Source organism: Oreochromis niloticus, linkage group LG7 (genome assembly GCF_001858045.2).
Source record: "Oreochromis niloticus isolate F11D_XX linkage group LG7, O_niloticus_UMD_NMBU, whole genome shotgun sequence".
Taxonomy (NCBI): domain Eukaryota; kingdom Metazoa; phylum Chordata; class Actinopteri; order Cichliformes; family Cichlidae; genus Oreochromis; species Oreochromis niloticus.
Window position 1 is genome coordinate 9,036,396 of NC_031972.2, and position 25,120 is coordinate 9,061,515.

At 40.6% G+C, this 25,120-nt stretch overlaps 1 protein-coding gene across 5 annotated transcripts in view; it reads left to right on the forward strand.

Annotated features, from left to right (window-relative positions):
* Positions 1 to 18,853, forward strand: part of mef2ca (myocyte enhancer factor 2ca) — a 35,828-nt gene extending 16,975 nt beyond the window's left edge. For 4 of the 5 annotated variants that reach the window (XM_005449453.4, XM_019360762.2, XM_005449452.4 and 1 more), the window contains 8 exons: positions 11,095 to 11,238; positions 11,336 to 11,519; positions 12,302 to 12,346; positions 13,896 to 14,059; positions 14,161 to 14,184; positions 14,622 to 14,751; positions 14,835 to 14,955; positions 15,367 to 18,853. In XM_005449453.4, coding sequence (XP_005449510.1) covers positions 11,095 to 11,238; positions 11,336 to 11,519; positions 12,302 to 12,346; positions 13,896 to 14,059; positions 14,161 to 14,184; positions 14,622 to 14,751; positions 14,835 to 14,955; positions 15,367 to 15,706 — 1,152 coding nt within the window. In that variant the 3' untranslated portion in view covers positions 15,707 to 18,853. The remainder of the gene's footprint in view (positions 1 to 11,094; positions 11,239 to 11,335; positions 11,520 to 12,301; positions 12,347 to 13,895; positions 14,060 to 14,160; positions 14,185 to 14,621; positions 14,752 to 14,834; positions 14,956 to 15,366) is intronic. The other variant, XM_005449455.4, reaches the window with a different exon arrangement.
* Positions 18,854 to 25,120: the final 6,267 nt, after the last annotated feature.

A 25,120-nucleotide genomic window follows, 5' to 3' on the forward strand; every position in this document is an offset into this window, starting at 1 on the left:
TCATATTTAAGCCATTCACCTTTATCTACTAAAACGCTGTCAAACCTAAAATGAGGACGTGGGCCCAGCAAATAAAAGAGCAGTTTCGAACAACTGGTGGGTGGAGCTTATGTCCTCACAGCCAGTGTGGTGTAGCTAAAAATCTTTCTGTATAGTTTATTAATTGGAACTATAATGCTTTAAGGATCTGACCTCAGAACTGATTGTGTGCAAATGTGTGTGTGACACACTGTATAGCATTTCAGCAGCACACAGTACTAAAGTTTGTGCTGGACTGAACCTTGTTCTGCCTAATTTTAATAGTCATAGTACTAGGAAAAGAGCACAATAGCAACTGCTTCTGCAGACACATGCAAACACACACTCTGTGGAAACACGCACCCACATGTTGTGGACACTTGCTAAGCACACCATGACACCAAGGTCAAATCTAAGCTGTAAGATGTCAGAATCCAGGCAGTTCTGAATGAAACATGTGACATATTGCTAAACAACAGATTATGTTTAGGAAATGATGAGGAAAATGACTCAGACAATTAAATGTAAACATCCAAGGTTTGTTCTCATAAGCAGGACTATCCTGTTGAGACGAGAAGGCAGAGGACTGTGTTGATGCCGTTCTCTTCTCTCTGCCTGCACATGGACACACCGTGTGCGTGCTTTTCCCCCACATTGCCGACCACATGAACTTTCAGGCAACCCCGTCAGAGCCAGCCTTACGCACTATGTAATCCTCTGTAATCTACTACAATCCTGTTTAGCTCATTACTATAATCTATACCTGTAGTCCCTTCATCTCTGTGCTGTAAAGACACAGTTTGAACAGCAGCGTTATTTACTGCTCACTGCTGTCACTGCCACTGTAACCTCTGTACAACTTTTCCTCCCTCGCTACTGTCCAGCTTCCTTTTCCTGTGTGTGTGGACACTTTTTCTTTTGCCTAGCCATGGCACTTTTGTTAGTTTCCTAAACTTTGTAAAACTGTTGTGGAAAGGAGTGATGAATGAGGGGATCTTTTTGATAAAGCCAGTGGAGTTTTTCTTCTCCAGACTCATTTTAATTCCAGCTCTGTATGTAAGGGTGCCATTGTTAATTTGTTTTGCCAAATGAAATGGACTGGGACTCTGAGCACTCAAAGCACTTTTACTAGAAGCCTCGCCCAGTGACACAAGTGCTTTTTTCAATACCTAAGCACCTTATCTAGCATACGCACACACACACACACACTTAGATGGATGCACCAGGCCAACTCAGGGTTTCTTTAGAGATACAGTGGCTTGAACTTTTCCACATTTTGTCACATTACAGCCACAAACATGAATTAATTTTATTGGAATTCTACGTGAAAGACCAATACAAAGTGGTGTACACGTGAGAAGTGGAACGAAAATCATACATGATTCCAAACATTTTTTACAAATAAATAACTGAAAAGTGGGGTGTGCGTAATTATTCAGCCCCCTGAGTCAATACTTTGTAGAACCACCTTTTGCTGCAATTACAGCTGCCAGTCTTTTAGGGTATGTCTCTACCAGCTTTGCACATCTAGAGACTGAAATCCTTGCCCATTCTTCTTTGCAAAACAGCTCCAGCTCAGTCAGATTAGATGGACAGCGTTTATGAACAGCAGTTTTCAGATCTTGCCACAGATTCTCAATTGGATTTAGACACCAGACAGGTCAGGGATAAAGTTATTGAGAAATTTAAAGCAGGCTTAGGCTACAAAGCCTTGAACATCCCACGGAGCACTGTTCAAGCGATCATTCAGAAATGCAAGGAGTATGGCACAACTGTAAACCTACCAAGACAAGGCCGTCCACCTAAACTCACAGGCCGAACAAGGAGAGCTCTGACCAGAAATGCAGCCAAGAGGCCCATGGTGACTCTGGACGAGCTGCAGAGATCTACAGCTCAGGTGGGGGAATCTGTCCATAGGACAACTATTAGTCGTGCACTGCACAAAGTTGGCCTTTATGGAAGAGTGGCAAGAAGAAAGCCATTGTTAACAGAAAACCATAAGAAGTCCCGTTTGCAGTTTGCCACAAGCCATGTGGGGGACACAGCAAACATGTGGAAGAAGGTGCTCTGGTCAGATGAGACCAAAATGGAACTTTTTGGCCAAAATGCAAAACGCTGTGTGTGGTGGAAAACTAACACTGCACATCACTCTGAACACACCATCCCCACTGTCAAATATGGTGGTGGCAGCATCATGCTCTGGGGGTGCTTCTCTTCAGCAGGGACAGGGAAGCTGGTCAGAATTGATGGGAAGATGGATGGAGCCAAATACAGGGCAATCTTGGAAGAAAACCTCTTGGAGTCTGCAAAAGACTTGAGACTGGGGCGGAGGTTCACCTTCCAGCAGGACAACGACCCTAAACATAAAGCCAGGGCAACAATGGAATGGTTTAAAACAAAACATATCCATGTGTTAGAGTGGCCCAGTCAAAGTCCAGATCTAAATCCAATCGAGAATCTGTGGCAAGATCTGAAAACTGCTGTTCACAAACGCTGTCCATCTAATCTGACTGAGCTGGAGCTGTTTTGCAAAGAAGAATGGGCAAGGATTTCAGTCTCTAGATGTGCAAAGCTGGTAGAGACATACCCTAAAAGACTGGCAGCTGTAATTGCAGCAAAAGGTGGTTCTACAAAGTATTGACTCAGGGGGCTGAATAATTACGCACACCCCACTTTTCAGTTATTTATTTGTAAAAAATGTTTGGAATCATGTATGATTTTCGTTCCACTTCTCACGTGTACACCACTTTGTATTGGTCTTTCACGTGGAATTCCAATAAAATTAATTCATGTTTGTGGCTGTAATGTGACAAAATGTGGAAAAGTTCAAGGGGGCCAAATACTTTTGCAAGGCACTGTATATGCTGTACAATCATTCCAGCCTGGAAAAAGCCCATGATGAGTGGATGGAAACCTTTGAGCACAACTGTAAATTTGTACCCCATATTCTATAAAAGACTAGGAGTCGGACCTTTTTTGAAAAAAAATAAAAAAAATAAAAAAATAAATTTTAATGTGGGTATATATGTGAGGGGGGATACAACTTTTCTTTTTTTCAATAGGAAGAAGTTGTATCCAAGATGGCCGACTTCTAAATGGCCACCATGGTCACCACCCATCTTGAGGAGTTTGCCCCCTCACATATACTAATGTGCCACAAACGGGACTTTAATATCACCAACCATTCCCATTTTATTACGGTGTATCCATATAAATGGCCCACCCTGTATTATGATACAGTGTTATAGTGAATTGCCATACACCCTAAACTGTGGCTGCACGCTCAGGCATGCAGTCTGAGAAGAAAGCTCTCACTTTAGCTGTCATACAAATGGCCTCACATTTGATTCTTTGGTTTATCGAAGAGTGCATGCTCCACTCATTGACTGCAAGCTTTCTCTGATCATTGTAGTGTGTCAGCCTGGGGTGAATGTGTTTCACTCCTGTGAAGATCGTGATATTGTGTTAGCACACATCTGAATGCTTCAGTGCAGCAAACTGGCAAAAGTTCAGCTTTTCTGGAGGTGCACACACTCACTGATGATCAGTTAATCAAGTGAATTTGATTAACAGCGCCTGGCTGCTAGCTTCTCTCTTAATTCCTGTGGAAGCAGTAAGGTTCAGTAAGGAAGCAGTTCTTCATTTTTGATTGTCCTGTGAAGACTATCTTTCATGCAACTCTATGTCATGGTATAAATTATAGATATTAAAGACTAGACTTAACCACCATAACATCATCTATTGCATTTTTGACTGTTCAGTATGAATGCTTGGTATGTTTAGGTCTGTCTCAGGGTTGATTTTAATTATTTATTTACTTATTTTAGTGTAGGACTGATCATTTTTTGCCAGGTTTATAAGCTAACAAGCCAGGAAGTGTAGAAATGAACTTAACCCAGACTTCTTGGTCAGTCTATACCACACAGTAAACCATATCTTTTGTGTCCTAATCCCTTTAAAAATGCCCCAAAAGGGACCAACAGCACAAACAAAGGACTAGTATTCAAATGTGTGAGTTATGTAAAAACCTTCACCCACAGCCATCATTAAGTGCAGAGTGTCTATAAAGAGCAAGAGGATTTTTTAGTTCAAGTTTATTTATATAGCGCCAAATGACAACAACAGTTACCTCAAGGTGCTTTATATTGTAAGGTCAAGAAGACCCTACAACGATACAAAGAAAACAGAGAAAAACCCAACAATCACATCACTCCCTATGAGCGAAATGCTTATTTATGAGGGAGTATTGGAAAAACTGAGCTGGATGGGGAATGAAGTGTAAGTTCTAGATGATAGTATGTCCACATAGATGTGAAAAGACCAATGAAATATCTGGCAGGCAGGAATTTAGTAGAAGAGAGGCTCCTTTGTTTTGGTTATCATTTTTTGTTCTCATGTGCCTGTTTGTGTGTGTACAGGCTACTGGCCAGATAACTATCAGCTTATTGTTTTGTGTCCATTTAGCCTGGGAACATTGCTGCTATTTATAAGTCTGCATTCCTCACTTTTACTCTGTTAACCTTCTTTTGCTTTAGCCCGCTGTGTGTGTTTGTGCGTGCGTGTGTGTGTTAAACTGTGGATCCGTGCCGTGTTCTGATTAGAAACAGATGAAACCTACACTCACATATGCTTGCGGAGTAAGTCCAGTTCCTTTGTGTTGGCTGAGATCCCTCCCTGCTAAATGGCTGGAAACCGGTAGTGGTCTAAAAATAGCCCAGAACACAGCTAAGAATAGCCATGACGGGCAGTGAGTGTGTAATTGTGGTTTGCTGTGAATGACTGTGTGTGTGCGTGTGTGTATAAGTGTGTGAACCACAGGAGGAAAATAAAGAATAGGAAGAGAAGCAACTTCAGACTGAGTAACCACACTGAAGTTCCCCACAACCTCCTTCTCTTCCCTCCTTCCTTTTCCCCTCTCTGTCCAGTCCAGCACATACCTAACCAGAGGAAGTCAAGGACTTCATGTAAAAGTGTGTCCGATATTTATATATACACAATGAGATGTCCTTTTTTTATTTCTCATTTAGCAGTAGTGGAGGAAAAGCTTAGATCCATAACTAAATATAACAGCAGCATTGCAGAAACACACTTGTGAGTTAAAATTAATACAGAAATACTGAAAATACCACATTAACAGTAGAGTGAAACTAATGTTACACTACTGTCTCACTTCTTTAGTGTTGTGGATGGAAATCTGTGTGCTGTTAATGTATTTAAAAAATAATCACACATATAAACATTTAGATGTTTATATGTGTGATTACGGTTTCATGGCCAGGTGTGGACTGTTTTTAGTTTTTCGTGGCAAATTAAGGGTCAGAAATTTATTCCAGGTGCTTAGTTATGTTATATTCTTTAAATGAAATGATCCCCTGGGCAGTATCGTGGTGTGGTCGGTAGCAAGATGGTTCTGGGTTCAAGTCCACCAGCTGGCTTGGGGCCTTTTTGTGCTGATTTCATGTTCTCCCTATGCCTGCATGGGTTCTCTCCAGGTATTCTGGCTTCCTCCCCAGTAACGTGGTCAATTAACATGGTCAGTGAATGCTTATATGTCCCTCTTTGTTAAACAAAGTGGGTTGGAGACCTGTTAGGGGTGTTCTCTGCATAGGTGGCAGTAGGATGGAGTGATTGATTTGATATGAATTTCTAAGCTGTTTTTTGGACTTCACAGTGTGTGGTCTAAAAAGGTACTGCTGCATCACTGAGCTGGAAAAAAAAGCAGACCAGAGCAGAAACTTTGGAGGTGATGAAAGCGACATTCTTCAAAAGAAAGGTAGCCAGACCTACCTTTCATGCGCAACATTACACAACATCTGATTCTACAATTAATATAGAAGCCATCATAAAGGGGACAAAACTGCTTAATGATATATGAACTTTTCCAGTACTACAGCATCATATTGTAGTTTTTCCCATCCCCTCAGCTATTTCTTCTCAAAGTTCCCATTGTCTCTGAAAGTAGCAGGGAAGACATCTAAAGGTGATGGTAGCATAATTCTTTCCTTAGTTAAAAAAAAAAGATGAGGATAGTTTTATAGCATATGCAATTATGGCAGCTAATGAAACAGTTTCACTGGTCCCTATTGTGATTGTGTCACTGGCGATAGAAGCAGCAGGATGAATTCTAAAGTGTATGAAGCTATGCTGTCTGCTTGGATTCAGTTCAGTGCTGTACTGATAGCAGGTGATAGAAACAGTCTTTCACATAGCCTGACCCCTCTCTACTGGAAGCATAAGACTATTGCACAGTGGAGAACAGCAGCATCACATGATCCAGTACAAATATCCACCTCTTTAAGGCGCTACTGCAAAAACAGAACTGCAGGATTCATCCTCCTGAGAACATGAATGTATGCAGAATTTTTTTTTAAACTGCACACGCAGGTGGAAAATCCAGTAAATGTGAATATTTCTAGTAATAAATGTCGACTTCAGGGCTGAAAAGCCAGTGTAGAATAAGGTTCCTTTATTGGCCTCTACAACCTGTCATTCACCAACCTCAGTCAGAAATAACAGGTTTACAGCTGATAGCTACATAGAAGCTATTTCTTAAGGAAATTATGAGGAAAGTTTCAGAGAAATGCGTGTAAAGTTTGGGATCCATAACTTGAATGTTTACAGTTGTTTCTTGTGTCTTTGTAAATAATGTAGGTCTAATTTTGGACAAAACTGCCATCTGCTGCCTGCGATGGTGTAAAAGTTGCGTGTCATGTTCCTTGGCACATGCTCACTTTCAGAGCAACTGCGCACACACACTGGCGCTCACATAGATTCAAAGTATCGTCTGATGTTAAAGAGAAGGAGACCACCCATGAAAAGAGATACCAATGGAGCAAGTGAAGCCAAAAAGAGAAAACAAAATGGATGGAAAAGCGATGAATGGTGGAGTTGGGTGGGAGACGGGCAGCTGATTTGATATTATGGTATCTCCCTTTCCCTCTTTCCTCGTCAGCTGTCTCCCCCTAAGTTGCAAATGCCAAAACAGGAATCTGTTCCAGCCACCTGCCGTTACACATATTCAGCCCTGACAAACACACACTCCTCATCAGTGGTTGGAAATAACTAAGACCTCAGAACATGTACTTATGTATTTGCATTATTATGTGAAGACTGTGATATCGCTTACTGAACAGAGCACTGTCCAAATATCTGGTTACTTTGGAGCAGCCAGGGATCAAACCACCAACCTTCTGCTCTACCTCGTGAGCTAGAGCCACCCCCCAAATAATGCTTTTGAATTTCATTAAAACACAACAAGACTAAAGATGTAATTTAATGCTCTTTGTATTCAGACATATTTCGTACAAAGAACCTGAGAACCTTGCACCTGATTTAACAGCACTGTCTGACAACACCAGCTCACACCACTTAATGAATGTGCTGTGATCTTGGCTATATTTACAAATGATCACTGAGCGACAAAGTTAGACACAACAGAGTGACTCTCAAACAGGGCCTAGCTTTGGTGTGGGCACAGCTGCTGCCCAGAGAGAGAGCTGGAGGTCAATGAGGGCAAGAGGTCTGCTATAGAGCGGTACTCTCCATAGATATTTCACTAGGTGCCTTAAAAGAAAAAGGCACCTAATCCTGTATAAATGAAACAGAATTGAACTGTAATGAATGTTAGCTCAATAGTTGGGTACAGTTCTATTAGATCTCACCACTGATGGCTAAATTTCCCCACTACCTTTTACAAGTAATTGACTGGTTGAAAACCACCAGTTAAGTTTTATCCACTCAGTCTATACAGTAAGAAGCAATGATGTATATTGCAGTACCTAAAAGTATATGAATCTGTAACACATTAGCTTCATCTCGGCAAACTACAACACTAGTCCCTTGAAAGAATTTAGTGTATATTGTTTACTTGTATGTTACAACTTGAATTGCTTTTTCTTAAGTATCTCATTAGATGGCAGTAGAGATGGACAGGATATGTGGGGAGCAAATAGGATTCAGTCAGATACACTATGGAAAGATGAGTTGGATGGAATTTTCAATACAACTTTATTTATACAACGCCAAATCAGAACAACAGTTGTCTCAAGACGCTTTATATTGTAAGTTAGATCTTACAATAATACAACACAGAAAACCCCAACAATCATATGACCCCCCTCTATGAGCAAGCGCGTTAGCGACAGCGGGAAGGAAAAACTCTCTTTTAACAGGAAGAAACCTCCAGCAGAACCAGGGTCAGGGAGTGGCGGCCATCTGCCGTGACAAGGGTGGGTGAGGGGAGGAAGACGGGACAAAAGACATGCTGTGGATTGGAGGTGGGTTTCAAAGCAGCTGTCATGTGCAGCAACTGTAGGCAAGCCAAAGCAGCTTGTGATGATGTGCACTACTGAGATTTCTCTGCCGGAGCGGGTGTGGTTGCCTGGCTGCAGCTGAAGCTTGACTGCATGGCTGCTGATGTAGCTGACAAACAGCTACCGATACTTTTCTGTTAAAGAAAAGAAACTGCAGACTGAACTACTTGTGAGGCTTGTTAGCAGATTTGGCTGCTTGGTTGTGGAACCTTTTAAAATCCTGGAAAAGTTTTTTGTTTTCTTGTCAGTGATTGTTGTCTCTTAACAACAATCGCCTCGTCTTGCACACTCTCCCCACGATCACTTATTCTAATTTTCCGAGAGAGAGAGTGAGAGAAAGTGTGTGTGTGTTGTCTTTTTCTTGATCCTTGTGAACATTTTATCCACATAACCCTGGTGCTGTGACCTCAGAGGCTGATTGTACAGATGATTGTGCAGACTGCCAATTACTCATCAGGTTATCATCATTATTATAGAGGTAATTTTTCCTGTGATAATTACTGAGATTAATTTATCTCTCAGCCCTAATTACAATTTTGTTTTTCTTCTATCCTCTCAAATGAATCATTTCACAATCCCTTTGGAGTTGGGTCAACCCTAAATTTGAAACCAGCGGACTAAGACTAACTTTAACGCTTAAACACTGTTTACAGATGTAATATCAGCCACTAGGAGACCTCTACTTTACCTTAAATTCCCATTTTATTGCATAAACACATGAAGTATTTATACAGTTTGCTCCTTTAAAGTCAATCAGTAAAATGTTTCCACCTGACTTCCTTGCATTCAGTCTTTATTTCCACTGAAAAAGCAAAGAGGGGTGTAATGTAGTGCGTAGTAAGTGTGTGCTCTGTGTGTATTTGATGAGGGATAAGTAGGCTAGTGGAGTCGGTTTTATGTTTTAATAGAGCAGCCAGATTGACAAACTGCGAGGGAGAGACGAGGAACACTGCGGAGCACAGGGGCAAAAAATAACCTTCTACGGCCATCCTTCCAGTAGCCACACTGGTATTGGTGGAAGCTGCCTCACCCCTCCTCTCACTGCAGACCCTAACCTCCCCTCCCCCCCCCCTCCCTTTTAAAGCACAACAGGTGTACATGACTGGGATAAGTGGGATAGCTGCTCCCACAGTCATATTTGTATGTCTGTGTTTGAAAGAGGCACTGCCATGCTCATACAGCGACAGACTGGGCTAACGGGGTGTGAATCGCTGAAGCAGGCCACCAAGACCCAAACCACACACTGTACAGCACATAAACACACACATGCACAAACAGACGCACACAAACTCACACCACCACCATCATCATCATCCAATATCTGTGTAAGAGAAGAGATTTCCCAATATTCACATGAAGCATCTGACCTTTGAGACACACACACACACACAAATTAAATTCTGTTTATTTTTCACACATAACATGAGTATAAAAATTCAGAAGCCTTTTTGTGAATGCTGTCACATGCTGGTGAAACGAGTATGTTGGGTCTGATTGTACTGCTTGCATTTTAAACTGCTGTCTGGCTTATAGAAGTCAGTTTGGAGGCTCACTGGTGGGATAGCTACTCATTTATCGCCCTCTTGTGGTTGGAAGTGTTTGTTCTAAGGTTAACCTCTTCATTAGAAGAAGAGTCCTGGTGCAAGATCAAAACTTTCTCAGAGCAGATAAACTAATCACACAACCAGTGCCTTTAATTGATCAAAAATAATATTTAGATTGCATGTTTTGTAGTAGTCACAAGTAGCAGTGCAGTGCCAGTCCTGTATAAATGGAGAGGCTACCATCAGGAATGGTAGTCATTGTTAGTTTGAATATGTGGGTCATCAAGAATGAGATTTCCGTACCAGATTCTTCTGGACCGGGTAACAATGACTGCCTCTGATGCTGTTGGCCAACAGGGTGCTGCTGGAAACTGCACTACTCCTGGCTGAATACGTAGGAACAGAAATAGAGGGAGGTGTGTTAGGAGGCAGCGAGAGAGAAGGAAAGGCAGGGGTGTGGAGTTGAGAGTAGGGACTATGGCTGCTAAAAGGAAAGCGTTAGCTGATATGATGGAGAGAAGGAAGGTCGATTTTGACTTTGGACATCAAGACGAGAAAGCAAGTGAAGGCAGATGTAAGGATTTAAATGATTTAAGTCAAAAATGGAAGAATTATGCACTTAGTTCAGGGAGGAGTTGAGAAAGGCTCTGGGTGGTAGGGAAAAGTTACCAGATGACTGGAAAAGTACAGTTGAGGGAAACTGCCAGAAGGTGTTTGGTGTATCAGGACAGAGCAAAGAAGACAATGAGTCTTGTTATTGGAATGAGGAAGTTTTAGCAAAGAAAAAGTGGGATAGCCATAAAGAGAAATAAAGTAGACAGGAGTACTGGAAGGCTAGATGTACAGCAGAGAGAAGGGAAGCAACAAAAAGGCTTATAGTGAGTATGGAGGAAAGTTAGCAAATGAAGAAGAGTTGGATGAAGATTTGGTCCAGGTGACATACCTGTGTAGTTATGCAGATGTCTGGGAGACAGGGTAATGGACTTTTAGACCAGACTGTTTAACACAATCTCGGAGATTGAGAGGGTAGACAAGCTTAGAAATGAGGTTTAGGACATGTGCAGAGGAGAGATAGTGGACACACTTTACAAAAAATGTTGAAGATGGAGCTGCCAGGCAGGAGGAAAAGAGGAAGGTCTCAGAGAAGATCCATGGATGTAGTACATACAGTAAAGTCACCCTGCTGTGTTTGTCTCTTTTGTTTGTCTTCTTTTATCCAGACCCTGCGAAAGAAGGGTTTAAACGGCTGTGAAAGCCCTGACATCGAGGCTGATGACTCTGCTGGCCAGAGCCCAGAGTTGGACGATAAATACCGGAAGATCAATGAAGATATTGACCTGATGATCAACCGACAGAGAATCTGTGTATGTTCACACCTGCTCTTTTTGATGCATAGTGTTGTTTTAAGCAGCTTCGTGTTTCCTTACTAGTGACGACTGGCTTTGTTTGTTTTATGTGCAGGGTCTGCCCTCCTCCAACTATGACATGGGTATATCCATCCCAGGCAGTAATCAGGGTGGGCTGCTCTACTCCCATCAGGGCATAGGGGGCAGTCTAGGTAACCATAGCCTGCTGCCCATCTCTCACTCATCTCTGCAAAGAAACAGCATGTCGCCTCAACGTCCTTCCAGCACAGGAAATGCAGGTATGTTTGTGGTCAGTAGCTTTTACTTCAGTCCTCATCAAAGACCTTATTAAATGTTCAGCTGTTTTGGACTGTAACACAGCTAGAGCTCAAAATGGGCCTTTGGGCAAATAAGCAGGCTGGTCCACACCTAGCAAATACTCGGTGTTAACCTACCTAGCACGTGTTTTCCTGTTTTTTGTCTTCTATTTAAAAATCTTTTCACGATCCTGCTGATTTTCCTTTCATAGAAAGCCTGACGCACTGCAGTGTTTCCAGATTTTCTATATGAGGAAAAAACCCAGTATTGGCCAACATTTGGTCCAGCAGTGACAAAAAGGTGTAGCAGTCAGGCATTAATGGCATTTTAGACTTAAGAATACAACTTAAAAAGTGACTCAGCCATGAGTGTTTTCCTGCTTTTTGCTATGATAATGACAATCAATAGATATGCTAAGGCCAGCAAAGGATAATTTTCCCAGTAATCTTTCTAACTTTGCATTTCCTACGGTTACGTAGGATAATAAAACTACAATTTTGCCAACTGTGTTAGGTTCTCTTGAATCGTCCTTTTCTTTAGTGGAGACCTATATAGTAGGTTCATTTGAATAATTATTATTCTTAAGAATGAAGACAATCTCTGCATATCAGGTTTGGAATAACAGCTGAGCTCTACATGATAAATAGTTTGCAAAAGTTCCTGATCAAGAATCTAACACCCAAAGTATTATGGCATGTATAATAAATATGAGCAACAAAACCCCGATTGTGTACTCATTTGATGTGTGTGTTTCTGTCTGTAGGACTGATGGGTTCAGAGCTGTCGAGCACTGTTTTGTCAAGTGTGGGTAAGAACCCTACTCTGTCTTATTTCTTTATATATATCTCTCTATCACTCTCTCTCTATTGATAGATAGATCTTCCTCATAACAGAGTAAACTGAACACTGTCTTTAGGTCACCTAAATATTAAATGACATAAACACGTGAAAAGTCAGATAACAGAGCAGCCATAACTACAAATGTAGATGAGGATATTTTATATATTAGTCTGTCTGGGCACTGAAAGAACAGCCAGTTCTTGGGGGGCTTCATCTACATTCCTCCACTCCCTCAGTTGTTGCTGCTGTGGTGAACATGATAGTGTAGTCTTCTAATGGAAACAGTTAAAATGTGAGTGTAGTGGATCCAGCCCTGCTGTTTTATGTATATGTTTGCGCCACCTTGTGCTCAGTATGAGCAGAAATATGCCTGCTCTAAACAGTAGGTATTACCAGTGGTAAATGTCATCAGGGCACTGACTGCAGCAGCATTTCCTAAATACAGTTTTAGTTGCTAGAGATGCACTATAGTGCCTCCTGGAGGGCAAGGAGTACAGTAGCCATAGGCTCAAATACTCTGTCTTTAAGGGCTTGGTAAATCAGGGTGATGATTGGTAAATCCTGTACTGTAAATCTCCTCTCTCTTAAAAGTCTTTATTTTTCCAGCTGAAAACACACCATCCTCTTTCAGGCTCTTCTCACACACTAGGATCTTGACAAGATCAAAACTGGTAGCATTTGATTGGGTGTGCAACTTTTTTAAATTTTTTTAACCTGGAACCCTTTGGTTGCTAGGATATAGAACATCCATTGATGAAATATCTTGCAAGTACCTCAGCAGCTTACTGCTGCTAGACCCACAATTAAAAAAGGTGCTTCTCAGAGTGTCATTTTTCATTTCATGTCGTAATTTGAGGACATACACGAAGAAAGCTGTAGCGTCGTAATGTCTCTTCTTGCTGTTTAGCACTCATGTAAGTCTCCTTCCCTGTGATTGGACAGCTAGGTATCTTCCCTGTGTCCAGTTCAGATGAGGAATAAAGCGGTACATTGGGAGTCTGTCATTGCTCATTGTTCAGCTGCTTAAACTCTGAAAACCTTGCAGAGAATTAAAATATTAAATTCATTTCTGAGACAGACAATCTTCCCTCCCTGGTTATTGGCTTCAGCTAGAGTTTGCAGTTATAAAACTTTGAGTGGATGAGCTTGTTTTTAGTCTTTTTCATTGGAGTGATGGAAGTTGACACCTTCCTCAGAAACTTTTTAACGGAACATCTGGGGACAGAGTGCATTCAGTCAACTATACATCTGCAGATACTGAAGTTAAAGACACTTTTACAAGTCTCACACTAGAAAAAAGGGAAGATTCACCTATTTTATGTAAAAATGGTGTTACACAAAATCTTAGAACATCCTGCTAAAGTGGTTGGTCAGAATCAGAAACCAAAGTTTGAAGATAGCAATGATAAATATACTTCCATGAAATGTAGGCATAAATAAAAATGGGTTTGGTGTACAGTAGTGATTTTGTAGTCATTTGTAATGAGAGATACCTTTTTAAAACTTTGCCTGACCAGGAAACGACAGCTACAGCAACCACTGCACCTCCCCTGGACTGCTGTCTCCAGGAGGCACCCCCAAGAACATGCAGGATAAAAGTCCTTCAATGAACATGAGCCGTAAACCTGACCTGCGAACACTGATGCCCCCTTCCAACAAGTGCAACAACATACCAGCTGTTGTAAGTGCTTCCTTTTGCTTAGTCTTTTGATTTGTTTGATTTCATAAGTGGATTTTTATGTGCGGACTCATTTGAGTTTGTGCTTTATTGCTGCCCTGCAGTGTGAGGACTTTGACCTGATGTTGGTAAGTAGCTCTGAAAAAAACCTGAGGATCAGGAGAGAGAACCATACTTTTCATGTATGCCTCCTTCTGCTAGTTTATAGATGATATATAAGCTACAAATATGTGAAATTAGGGCCAATGTCATTTACATTATTACCTTAAGTAAGGGAACTATTTGTACTTTAGAGATATTTGAAAAATTCTGACGCTGAAGTGATTTTAAGGAACCATGAAGAAAGGCTCCTGAAGATGAGCTTGAAAATTTAGGATCTCTAAAGGAGTTATTGGCATGACCAGGTTACCATGAATACCAGCAAATGCTAGAAATACCACTTGAGATTATTGATTTTCTAAAATGAGCAAATCATGATTACCGGGCCTGGCAGATAACCATAAAATGCTGGCCCCAAATCAGCTGTCACTGTTTAGCTTGGTGACATCTTACCTTTTCTTTGCAGAACCAGAGAATAAATCACTCCCAGACAGCTCAGACCTTGTCAACCCCTGCTGTCACTCTCTCTGCCACCACTATCCCCAGTCAGGGGATGGGTGGGTACCAGTCTGCACTTTCCTCATCTTATGGCACAGGTGATTACAACAAAAGCACACTGCTGCTGGACTCCACAGGTTTCCTCGTCTTTGCTCAAGTTTCTCTTTTTGTCCATCTTCAGATTTCTCCCTCAGCAGTGACCTGCCATCGCTGTCCGGTTTTGGAGGTTCTGTTCTGGGGTCAGTGAACTGGCAGCAACAGCAGATACAGAATCTACAGCACTCAGCACTGGGACACATGGGGTAAGCAGCTGTGTATATTACCTTCAGGCCACAGGCCAAGCCTTAGAAATAATTGTCCAGAATCACTGCAATAATTTGAGCTGTTAGTGTCCTGGTTTATCCAGCATACACTGGAAAAAATGAAAATTAAAAAAAATAGTTTAATTGATAGTAATTGTTACTTAATTATTGAGAAATCCCCTTAAAAAACAGACATTTCCAGGAATCCAAGTGCAACATGATCACATTTCTGTAAATTAATGTTTCCATCCACTTGTATGTTCAATTGGAAACAGCAGCCAAAAACAAGAATCTTTATATTCTCACCAAAGGATTAAAACAAGCGTTTAAACGATATTTCCTCTGAAGACATTCTTAAAATTTGCTTTGCTCTGAGTTTAAGATGCTGTTTCTCTTGCTTTGATCTTACAGGAACTTGTGCCAGAACTCAAACCTAAACCTCTCCTCTGCCCATCAAAACGTCCACATCAAGTCTGAGCCAGCCTCTCCTCCCAGAGACCGGATGATTGGAACAGGACTTGAAGGAGGCATGACCACGGTTGGATACTCCACCACAGGCCGGGGGTCCCATGAACAAGGGCGTTCCCCTGGTGACAGCGTGTCCAGCTGTGGGAGCTCATATGAAGGCAGCGATGAGCGAGAGGATCACCATGGGAACGACAGCTTCCTCCTCCACCCCCTGTCCAGTCATGAAGAGCACCACAGCCCGTCAGTTAAACGGATGAGGCTATCAGAAGGGTGGACGACATGATCACAGCCTCTCTACAGCCAGGGAAGGAGTATTAGTAAAGTTACCGCATAGTGTTATTATCATTATTATTATTATTATTATTATTATTAACATCATATTCTTCTTGTACTGAGTGGGTGTGCTATATGTGTAACATGTACATGGGGGTGGGAGCTCCTATGTGTGGATACAGTGATTGCTCAGCTGTATTTCCAGCATATACTCTTGGTAGACTTCACACTAATGACTCCTTGAAGTTCAGAACCAGTTTTCAGACATCGAGAAAGAAAAGGAAGAAAACAGTTTGACTTAAATCCAACTTTTTACAGTTTTCAGAGCTTCATATTGTCCAAGGAAGTTTTTATTCATTTATTCATTTGATAGTAAAAGTGAACCAGGCCAATCCCAACCAGACCCAGATTCTAAAACATCCAAAAGCTTTAAATGACAGAGTTCAGTCAAATTAAAGAAGTGCTCAGTGAGTTAGACGAGACTGTTGTCTGGCCCTAAAAGTGTTCATAAACACTCACCACAGGCAGATGTTCATATCATTCATTTCCTGAGTTTCTGACGTTGAGGTCAGTGAATATATGAATAATCCCAGAGTCAAGAAAAATGGGTGTATTAGAGGAATTTAGGAGTGTAAAAAGAACAATATAAAAATTCTCCTGAAAAGGAAATACTTCAGTAAATCACAAATATGTGAAAAAATTTAAAACTAGTTTAAACTTCAACTAGTACAAAGCAAAAAAGTAAGAAGGAAATATCCAACTGTTTTCATTCATAAGTAAAAGCTTGAAATTGTTAAGAGTTTCTTTTTTTTCCCCCACCTTTTCTACAAACACTGTTGGTCCAGGATATCATTCGGGAGAAAAACATATTGAAGCTGTCAGAGGGGCTGTTGGTGTACATGTATTGCTTGTTTTATGTGTGTGTGTTTGTGTGTGTGGGTATAAGCAAATAACGTATGTACATATGTGCCAGATATGTGCATATGTATGCAAAGCAACAAAAAGATCAAGGTGAGAAAATCTGGTACTCTGAATAGTGACGCTAATGGTGAATTTAATGTCAGGTGGCTAAATGGAGCATCAGTTCACTGCTGCAGGTACAATATATTTATGCACATAATCAATCACTCATGTAACCAGAACGTATGGAAAGTAAAGTGTGGCGAAGAAAATGGGTTGAAAAAATGGGAGTATGAGTAAGTGCAGGAAGAGAAAGTGATGTCGAATCATGAGAGGTTTCATTGTGAAGGAGAAGAAAGTGATCTGGAACAAGCTGGACAGAAAACAAGTTTATTTGATGTAAAGACAATTTCAGAGCAAAAGAGGGGACTGCAGTTAATTCAGATATGATACCAAAAACATTAGAAAACACTGAAGCAAAAAAAGCTGTGATTGGAAGTAACTGAGTAAGTAATTCTGTCAATGACCCACCTCAAAGTACTTCAGTTAAAATGTCAGTCACACAGGCTACATATGCACAAAATTATGTATATTAGCAGAAGGAAGCTAAAAGATGTAGGAATTTTATTATTAATTAGAATTATATCATTAATTATTATTATATAAATAATAATAATTTCCTCTTAGAAATGAAGAAATTAGACCCAAAATCTGGTTCTATATGCAGTTAGTAAAATTAAACCATAGATTCACTTACTTTCTTTTTAAAATGTTCAAATGTAAGTAATCTGAAGTGAAGTATAGTTCACAATTTGGTATCCAGTTTATAAAAAGACAATCTAAAAGTTGTTATTCCTAAGAAAACAAACGAGGTCGTGTGTGGAACCAGACAGCAGAGGGCGCTCGCGTGAGGCGACTGCAGCAATGAAACTGTTATTCGTGTCTTTGTAATTGATGCATGAAAGTTAGCATGTGCTGATAGCTTTGCAGGATTTAGCAGTCAGGGTGAGGATCCTAAAAGCCATATTGACTGGGACAAGTGATGCTTTGCTGCACAGAGTTTGTAGTGTAGTGGTTTTCAAACTAAACTTGAGTCTTTTCTTGTTAGATCAGATTGATATTTTTGGATGTCTGCAGTCCCATTTAATAACAATGATATAAAAAGCAGCAGCAGAATGCACACATGCACACCGTTTCCCATCAGATGTTCAGGGAGACTTTACGTTTGCTCTAAGGTAGAAAAAAGTTTGTTTAGCTGGTGTCAGACCCAACGTGATCTCACAGCGACGATCCGTCAGAGCACAAAGGACAAAGCTCCTGTTTTCCACTTACCACTTTAATCATTTTTAAATACTAGCAGTGGTGGAAGAAGTCCTCAGGACGGTTAAGTTCAAGCTAAGTACCAGCCAAAAATGTTACCCGTTAGACTGTCCACGATGGTTTAGTCTAGTGCGTCCCCATGGTCAGTTTACAAGATTGTTCATGATTTTACTGTTTTATGTAACAGCAATAATAGAAGCGCATGTGAATACATTGTAGGATTTGCCACCATATTTAGTAAAAAATGTACTAAGAACAAGAATTTTTTCCACCATACACTATAAGTTTATCTTTGGATATAATCTTGCAAAATAAAGAACAAAACATACATTTATGAAAAGTAAAAGTACTTGGCTACTTTCCACTGCCGCATGTTTGTGTTTGTGTAACTCTACAAGTGTACATAAATGACTGAGTTGTGCCTTGCATGTCAGCTGGGTCTGACACCAGCCACAGACAGGCTGAAGGACTGCAGAGTGAAATCCACTTATTTTTAGTTTTTAATACTGAAGAGATGCTGGTGGCTGAGGCTTGTTCACATTTGAATATTTTGGTTTTAAAACTGTATATTTGGAGCTCAAATCCTCAGCCACCATCTCTGCTGTAAATCCAGCGAATAAATGCACTCACTGAAAATCCCTGTTGCTGTGATGGGATGAAGTGATGTCTGTTAACCAGGGCAGAGCCCAGATGTGTTCACTTCTGCACCCTTTTCCTTTTCATCAAGCTGGTCTTACTGTACCACACTGAAGTGAGAGCCAGGAGCTCATCCTTGGGCTTCAAGTGGAGTGGATTGTGTACGGGTGGAGGTGAAGCTCACAAAACAGGGAGATGCAGTGTTGACATTGTGAAAGCCCCTCTGTATCTGTTTTCAGTTTGATTACTGCCTGTACCTGAAGCGCCCCAATGAAATAGTTTCATTTCCTCTTTTTGGCGACATCAGTGAATGTCCTCTGTACACTTGGAAATGTACACTTTTGGCTCTGTTATGCCATTGTTTCATGCACTAATGCTTCTAATAACTATTAAGTTAGATATTCAAAGAGATTGTTAGCGGCATAAGCTGGCCTTTGTCGCCAATTTGGAGACAATGAAAAACAAATTAAACACACCTCTGTTGTTGCAGATGTACAGCAATTCCCTCACTCAGAAATGTGGTAGTATTTGTATTTTGCAAAAAAAAAAAAAATATATATATATATATATATAAATATATAGATATGTCTCTGTGTGATTTGTTATCGTTGCCTCCTGCGTTTCTCACATATTTCAGTTTAATTCAACTTTTTATCAGGATTGTGTGAAGACAGATATACTGCAGTTTCAGTCAAAATGATGAACCCTACTGAGTATGTATAGGTATACACATAAATAATTTTTAAACTTTCACATATAATAATATCAAAATGCATTAAAATGGTTTAGTGATGGCATAGTGGAATGACATAGTTGGACATTATTTTCTAATTATTCAGTTTCAGTTCAATTTTAATAACACCAAATCACAAGAGCAGTCACCTCAAGATGCTTTATGAGTAAGCACTGGGCAACAGTGGGAAAGATGACTACCTTTTAACAGGGTAACATATTTGTTTAGTATTAAATGACATTTCCTGGTCAAAAACAACTCCACCATTCCTCACAGTGTTACTGGAGCCCAAGGTAAGTAAGCATCTGGTTAGATACCATATTTCTAATTATGACATCCAGATCCCACAAACAACAGAAAATAAATTTTGATTTGAGGTCTTGATTTTTGCTGCATTGAAACAAGTTACAAACTAAATGTTTATTTAAAGGGGTTTTAAGGATTCAGCGAACTGCTCCAGACTTGGAAATAGAAACTCTTGTGATTCTCAAAGACTAGTTTGAACTCATTTTACACTAGAAGCACAATCTGTGCTGCAGCCTGCTCTGCTCCAGTATCTTAGCACATTCCCACCATACAAAGTTGTTCTTACTGACCCCCTTTATCCTACTGTAACAGATTCCTATTCTAATGGCAGTAATCTTTTTCAGGATGATGATTCCCATGAACAAATCCATTCACGCTCATCAGATCTCCCTGTGCCTGGTTCTGCCAGAGGTTTCTTCCTACTATTCCTTCCTTTATTATTGCAGGCTCTTTACCTTACAGCATAAAGTGCTTTGAGGTGACTGTTTTTATAATTTGGTGCTATATAAATAAAATAGATTTGAATTGAATTGACAGTGCTGAGAATGAAGAATGTTGTTCAACCCTCACACAGAGAAATGGAGAATTGCTGTGTAGGAGCATTAAAGCTGGTCTCACAGCTGTAGCTCAGGAGGTAAACCGTAAATGTACTTATCATAAGGTTGGTAGTCTTTCCTTTGTTTTTTAACTAACTAGTATTTATCTGGATAAATATATGATAATTGCAGAACCATCGTGAAATCCATACAGCACAAAGAAATCTTCATGTGTGTTTCAGCAGACTAACCACCAGAGGGCAGAAAAGACTGACAGCAGTATAATCATTGGTCCTCATTTGTTAGGAATTACACCCTTTATTAGTCCAGTTTCAGTGGCTATTTCTTGGTTTTAAAGCCACTTTTACTAATTGTGTTTTTCATTTGTTACTAATCAAGTGTTCAATGTCTTTGAATCCTGAAAAAGTATACATTTGAGCGTGGGTTCTAATTTTAAGAGTTGCATATGCATAATTGAGCTTTAGAAAAAATTAGGTCTATAAGAATGACCAGAAAGCCCTGTTTTGTTGTCACAACAGTCACCTCACTTTATATTTTAAGATAAAGACCCTACAATATTAGAAAGGAGCAGCTATCTGGCATTAGCAGGTGCAAGAAAAGAGAAAGGAACACAGACAGGACATAAGGCAATTTATAGGAGAGAGAGAGAGACAGAAACAGAGAGTTTAAAATGAATTACTAATGATTAAATGCAGCTGTAAAAACACATGCCTCCCTTTTCTCTCTTTCTTGCTCTCTCCTGTCAGTGTTCGTGTGCTTGTGGACATGTTTTACCTTCCTTCAGGGGTGGCTCCACCTATGGTCTCTGTCTTCCTTTTGGCTGTGCACATTTTAGCAGATCAGCTGAATATTTAAGACTGAAGTGGATTCTAAGTCATCATGTCAGCCAGATCTCACCATGTACTCTGAGGCCTTATATGATTGAGCTTAATATGACAGTGTGTGTGTGCAGATTGGAAAAGCCTGCATACCTTCATCACCTCTCCCAGATCTTTAATGCAATCACAGATTGCTTTAACTCTACATTTATTCACTTACCTGTGAATATACCTGTTTAATCTTTCCCAGTACTTAGCAAGTGGGTTTATGATTCTGCCGATCCGTGACAGAAGACTCTGCCTAAAATTCTGCTTTTAAATACCCTAGGCACCACAAGTAAGCCAGCAGTCCTCTATTGTGGTGATACAGTACTATAAGGTCATTAATGTCTGTCTGCAAACTGTTTGTTACCCTCAAGCTATAGCTGTCTGTGAACATTGCCTGCTGACATACTCACTTTTATAAACTGATATGCAGTGACCAAAGTGGGAACTTAGGAAACTTATCATGGGGTTTTCATGTGTGGCTAACACAAGAGAAGCACCTACCTTCTCTACACATCTCCTGCTGTGGAAACATCGGCAGCCGCCCCTCCACTTAGTGCTCGGTCGCAGCTCACTGTAACACCACACTCCTCTGGTCCGGTTTGGCCACCTTTGGAGGAGATCCAGTCATCTCATCTGATCTCCTGGCTCTGGCTGATGAGATATGCCAAAGTCCCAATTGTGCTCTGCACCCTGCAACCCAGAGCCTGGTCCTGGTAAAGGACAGTAAGGAGCATACTAGCGAAACAAATCAACAAATTTGACCCACTGTAAAATGTTGATGTACCATGCTTTCCAGTGCACAACCACCCAAATAACCAGTTAAGTTCTGGTCAGCTGTCTGCTCTAAAGCGGTTGATGCGTCTGCCTCAGGGGCTACAGCTTGAGCACTGAAGAGGGGATGGCTGCCCGACAAGCCTCTCCAACATCTCTCTTCATCCTGCCACTTCTTGTGATAGCCTGGTTGCCACTGGATTGGCTACTGCAGCTGTGTGCCCTCTGCACTTCCTCATCACTACACCTCTTAGCTGCCCTTTGTGGACATAATTTCACATAATTTCTCAACTGCACTGAACTTTTTAAACAAGATTGCCTTCAACAAATCCACTGGGGTTCAAGTATTCTGTCTGTAAACACTGAACTAACCCTTCACTCATATTGCACTCGTACAGCAAGACCTCTGAAAAGTTGTTATCTGCAACTCTATTACAGGTACTGATATTTTCTTACCATCACCACTAGACAATACTTCAGTTGACAAATTGCGTAACCACTTTTATACCACTAACACATGTTTTTCAAGTCTCAAGGTCATCTTTACCAATTCCAGTGATTATAAGGCATATTGTCTATATTTTCCCTACAAGACACAGACCCGCTCGATCGGGTCTAGACAAATTTAATGAGAGTTTATGGGGCACATCTATCTGCCCACCTCAGGCTATCAGATCACATCTCCCTCACTCTGGATCTCAATGTATACACCACAGATCCTCAGTGAAAGACCTGCAATCAAAACCATAAAGGTGTGCAGTGAGGAAGCAACGTTAATGCCACAAGACTGTTTTGACAATATGGACTGGGAACTGCTTGCAGGTGAAAGCAATCTGGAAGACTATTCCAGTTCAGTTTGGGGATAGCTACATTTTTTCACTAAAAACTATGGTTTAACAGTAAGGTTAAGACTTAGAGAACTTTTAAGTTTAGGCTTAAAAATGTCCTTTTTGACAAAGCCTATAATGAGGGCTGGATCACGCGATCCTAAATCCTCCCTTAGTTCTGCTTTAGTAGGCTAGGCTGCTGGGGGCTGTTGTCTTTTGTCATGTCATCCTCTCCTCACCCCAAACCCCAAGCCCTTTCCTGATGCACAGACTAGAAACGGCACACAGAAGACCATTTTCATGATAACAACTCCTCATGGATGGGGATCAGTGGGCTGAAAGACTAAAAAACCAAGAGAATGCTACCAGATGATGATGCTACACTACCTGATTTCCTGAAAGGTTTCTCTAGCCGCTTTGACACCAGCAGAGGAGGGGAAGCACCAGTCATTGAGAGCAGCGCTGGTCCTTCAGCAGATTCAGGGAGCACTCTATTAAAGGTGTAAAATCGAACAATGATAGAAGTCATTTGTAATGAAAGATAAGAACATTTAAAATACAATCAGTTGAGGTAATGGTTAATGGGATATTTTTAAATTGGTGAATTGGGGCTGTGTACCAGTCCGTTGTTGTGAAGAGAGCTTTCCATAAAAGCAAAGTGTCTGGTGTTCTGCTGGATCAGCTGGAGGAGGTTGATGGGGAGAAGCTTAGAAGTTGTTGGGGAGTAACTCTCTCTGTGCAGCTGACACTAACACTCCCCAGCAAGACAAGAAGGCACAACAGAAACTCTTCTTCTCAGGCCAAACATCCAAAGAAACGGCTGCAGAGAAGAAAGTATTATTCTACTATCTATAGTGTTGGGATGGACTCCATCTGTGCCATCAGGATGAAGAAGAAGGCTCACAGTATCAACAACAATGTCTCCCAAACGGTTTAAGTTTATTTTATGTTTAATTAATTACCTATTCTATTCAGTCTTTTTATTTAGTAATTTTTCTAATTTATTGTTAACACTATTTTTATCCTAAGATAAAGCCAAACTGACTTTGATTGTACTAGTAAAATGACAATCGACAAATAATCATTCATTCAAATTTACTGTCCACTTTTGTGTAATCAATTATTGTAAAATTAGGGAAATTGGAATAAATAAATACTAAAATAATATAATAATACCCTAAGCCCCAAAATCAAGCAACCCACTTTGAGCAAGGGCAGGCACCTGTTGCAACTGGTTAGTGGTGACGGGAGGAAGACAGAACAAGACACAGACTCCGACTGCGCGTCCTTCTCACAGTCACCCAACTTGGGAGGGCCTGCTGAGGGACAGCTAACCAGTGCTAAGCTACTTTGGCCAACACTGACAACCAAGATCTAGTTAGTTATAGGATTATTTTCAACAGTGTGGAGCCAGGACTCCAATTTACAAAGCTTGGCTTTCAAAGCAATGAACAAGCTACAATTATTACAAGTACCATTAGCTCTAAAATAGGGCAAAAAAAAATAAATAATAATAAACAGACTACACCTGAGTAAATCATTTAACAATATACCCATACACTGCATATAAAAAACAGAGAAAGACACATTTACTGTTTTGTAAAGTCCTGTTATGGAGCCTTGAGTTTCACCATAGCCTTGTTGGTGTGGGTCTGACTGAGAAACCAGGGGACAATGTAAATCATAGGTTAATGTCTTCCTCAATCAAAATGTAGTCTCTCCCTAAAGTGTTCCTTCCTTCACTATGCTCTTGACTCTAAGCAAGTGATTCCTGTCCTCCAGGAAAACAATCAAGAGCAATGATACTAACAATGTCTGTATGACATACACTATTAACAATGACATTTAAGGCACTGTTTAAAAAGTACATGCTTGCATTAACAACCGCCAATGTGTTATTGTACCTTGGCCCAGTTCAGTTCCTCTAAACAGGCCAAACCTTCTCCATAAGCCAGTCACTGATTTCAGCAGCGATAATATGATAATATGAGCATATTTTATGCCACTGTTTATAGACCCAGATCCACGCCAGTCAATTTTGCATCAACATAACTACATATTAATGCTTGACATGTTTGCTGCTTGTGTGGCTGTAATAAATTCTGCATCACAACTTCAGTGTGAACTCTGTCTCCTTGTGTCTCATTTTGGCAGTCTGGCTTAGCTTGTTGGTCATCCGCAGGTGAGCAGGATACTACAATAAAGGTCAAAGGTTCCAGTAAGTTTCATACTTGAAGTAAGATAAATTCGATGGAAATAAAATGAGCCACTGTGCACATTAGCTCAAAGATTAAAATGTATGTTAGTCCATGTGGTAACCTTTTTTTTTTTTTAAATAAAGCTTTTTTGGGCAGGTTCAGCAGCAGTTCAAAACACACAGATCTCACCCAGCAAACTTCAGCTGTGTTTAGAAGTCATCAAGGACAGGCTGTGAATTGGCCAACAGCCCAGATTCCTGTTAAGCACTTTGCATGAATGTGTACACGAGTGCCTGGACTTCACTGTCTG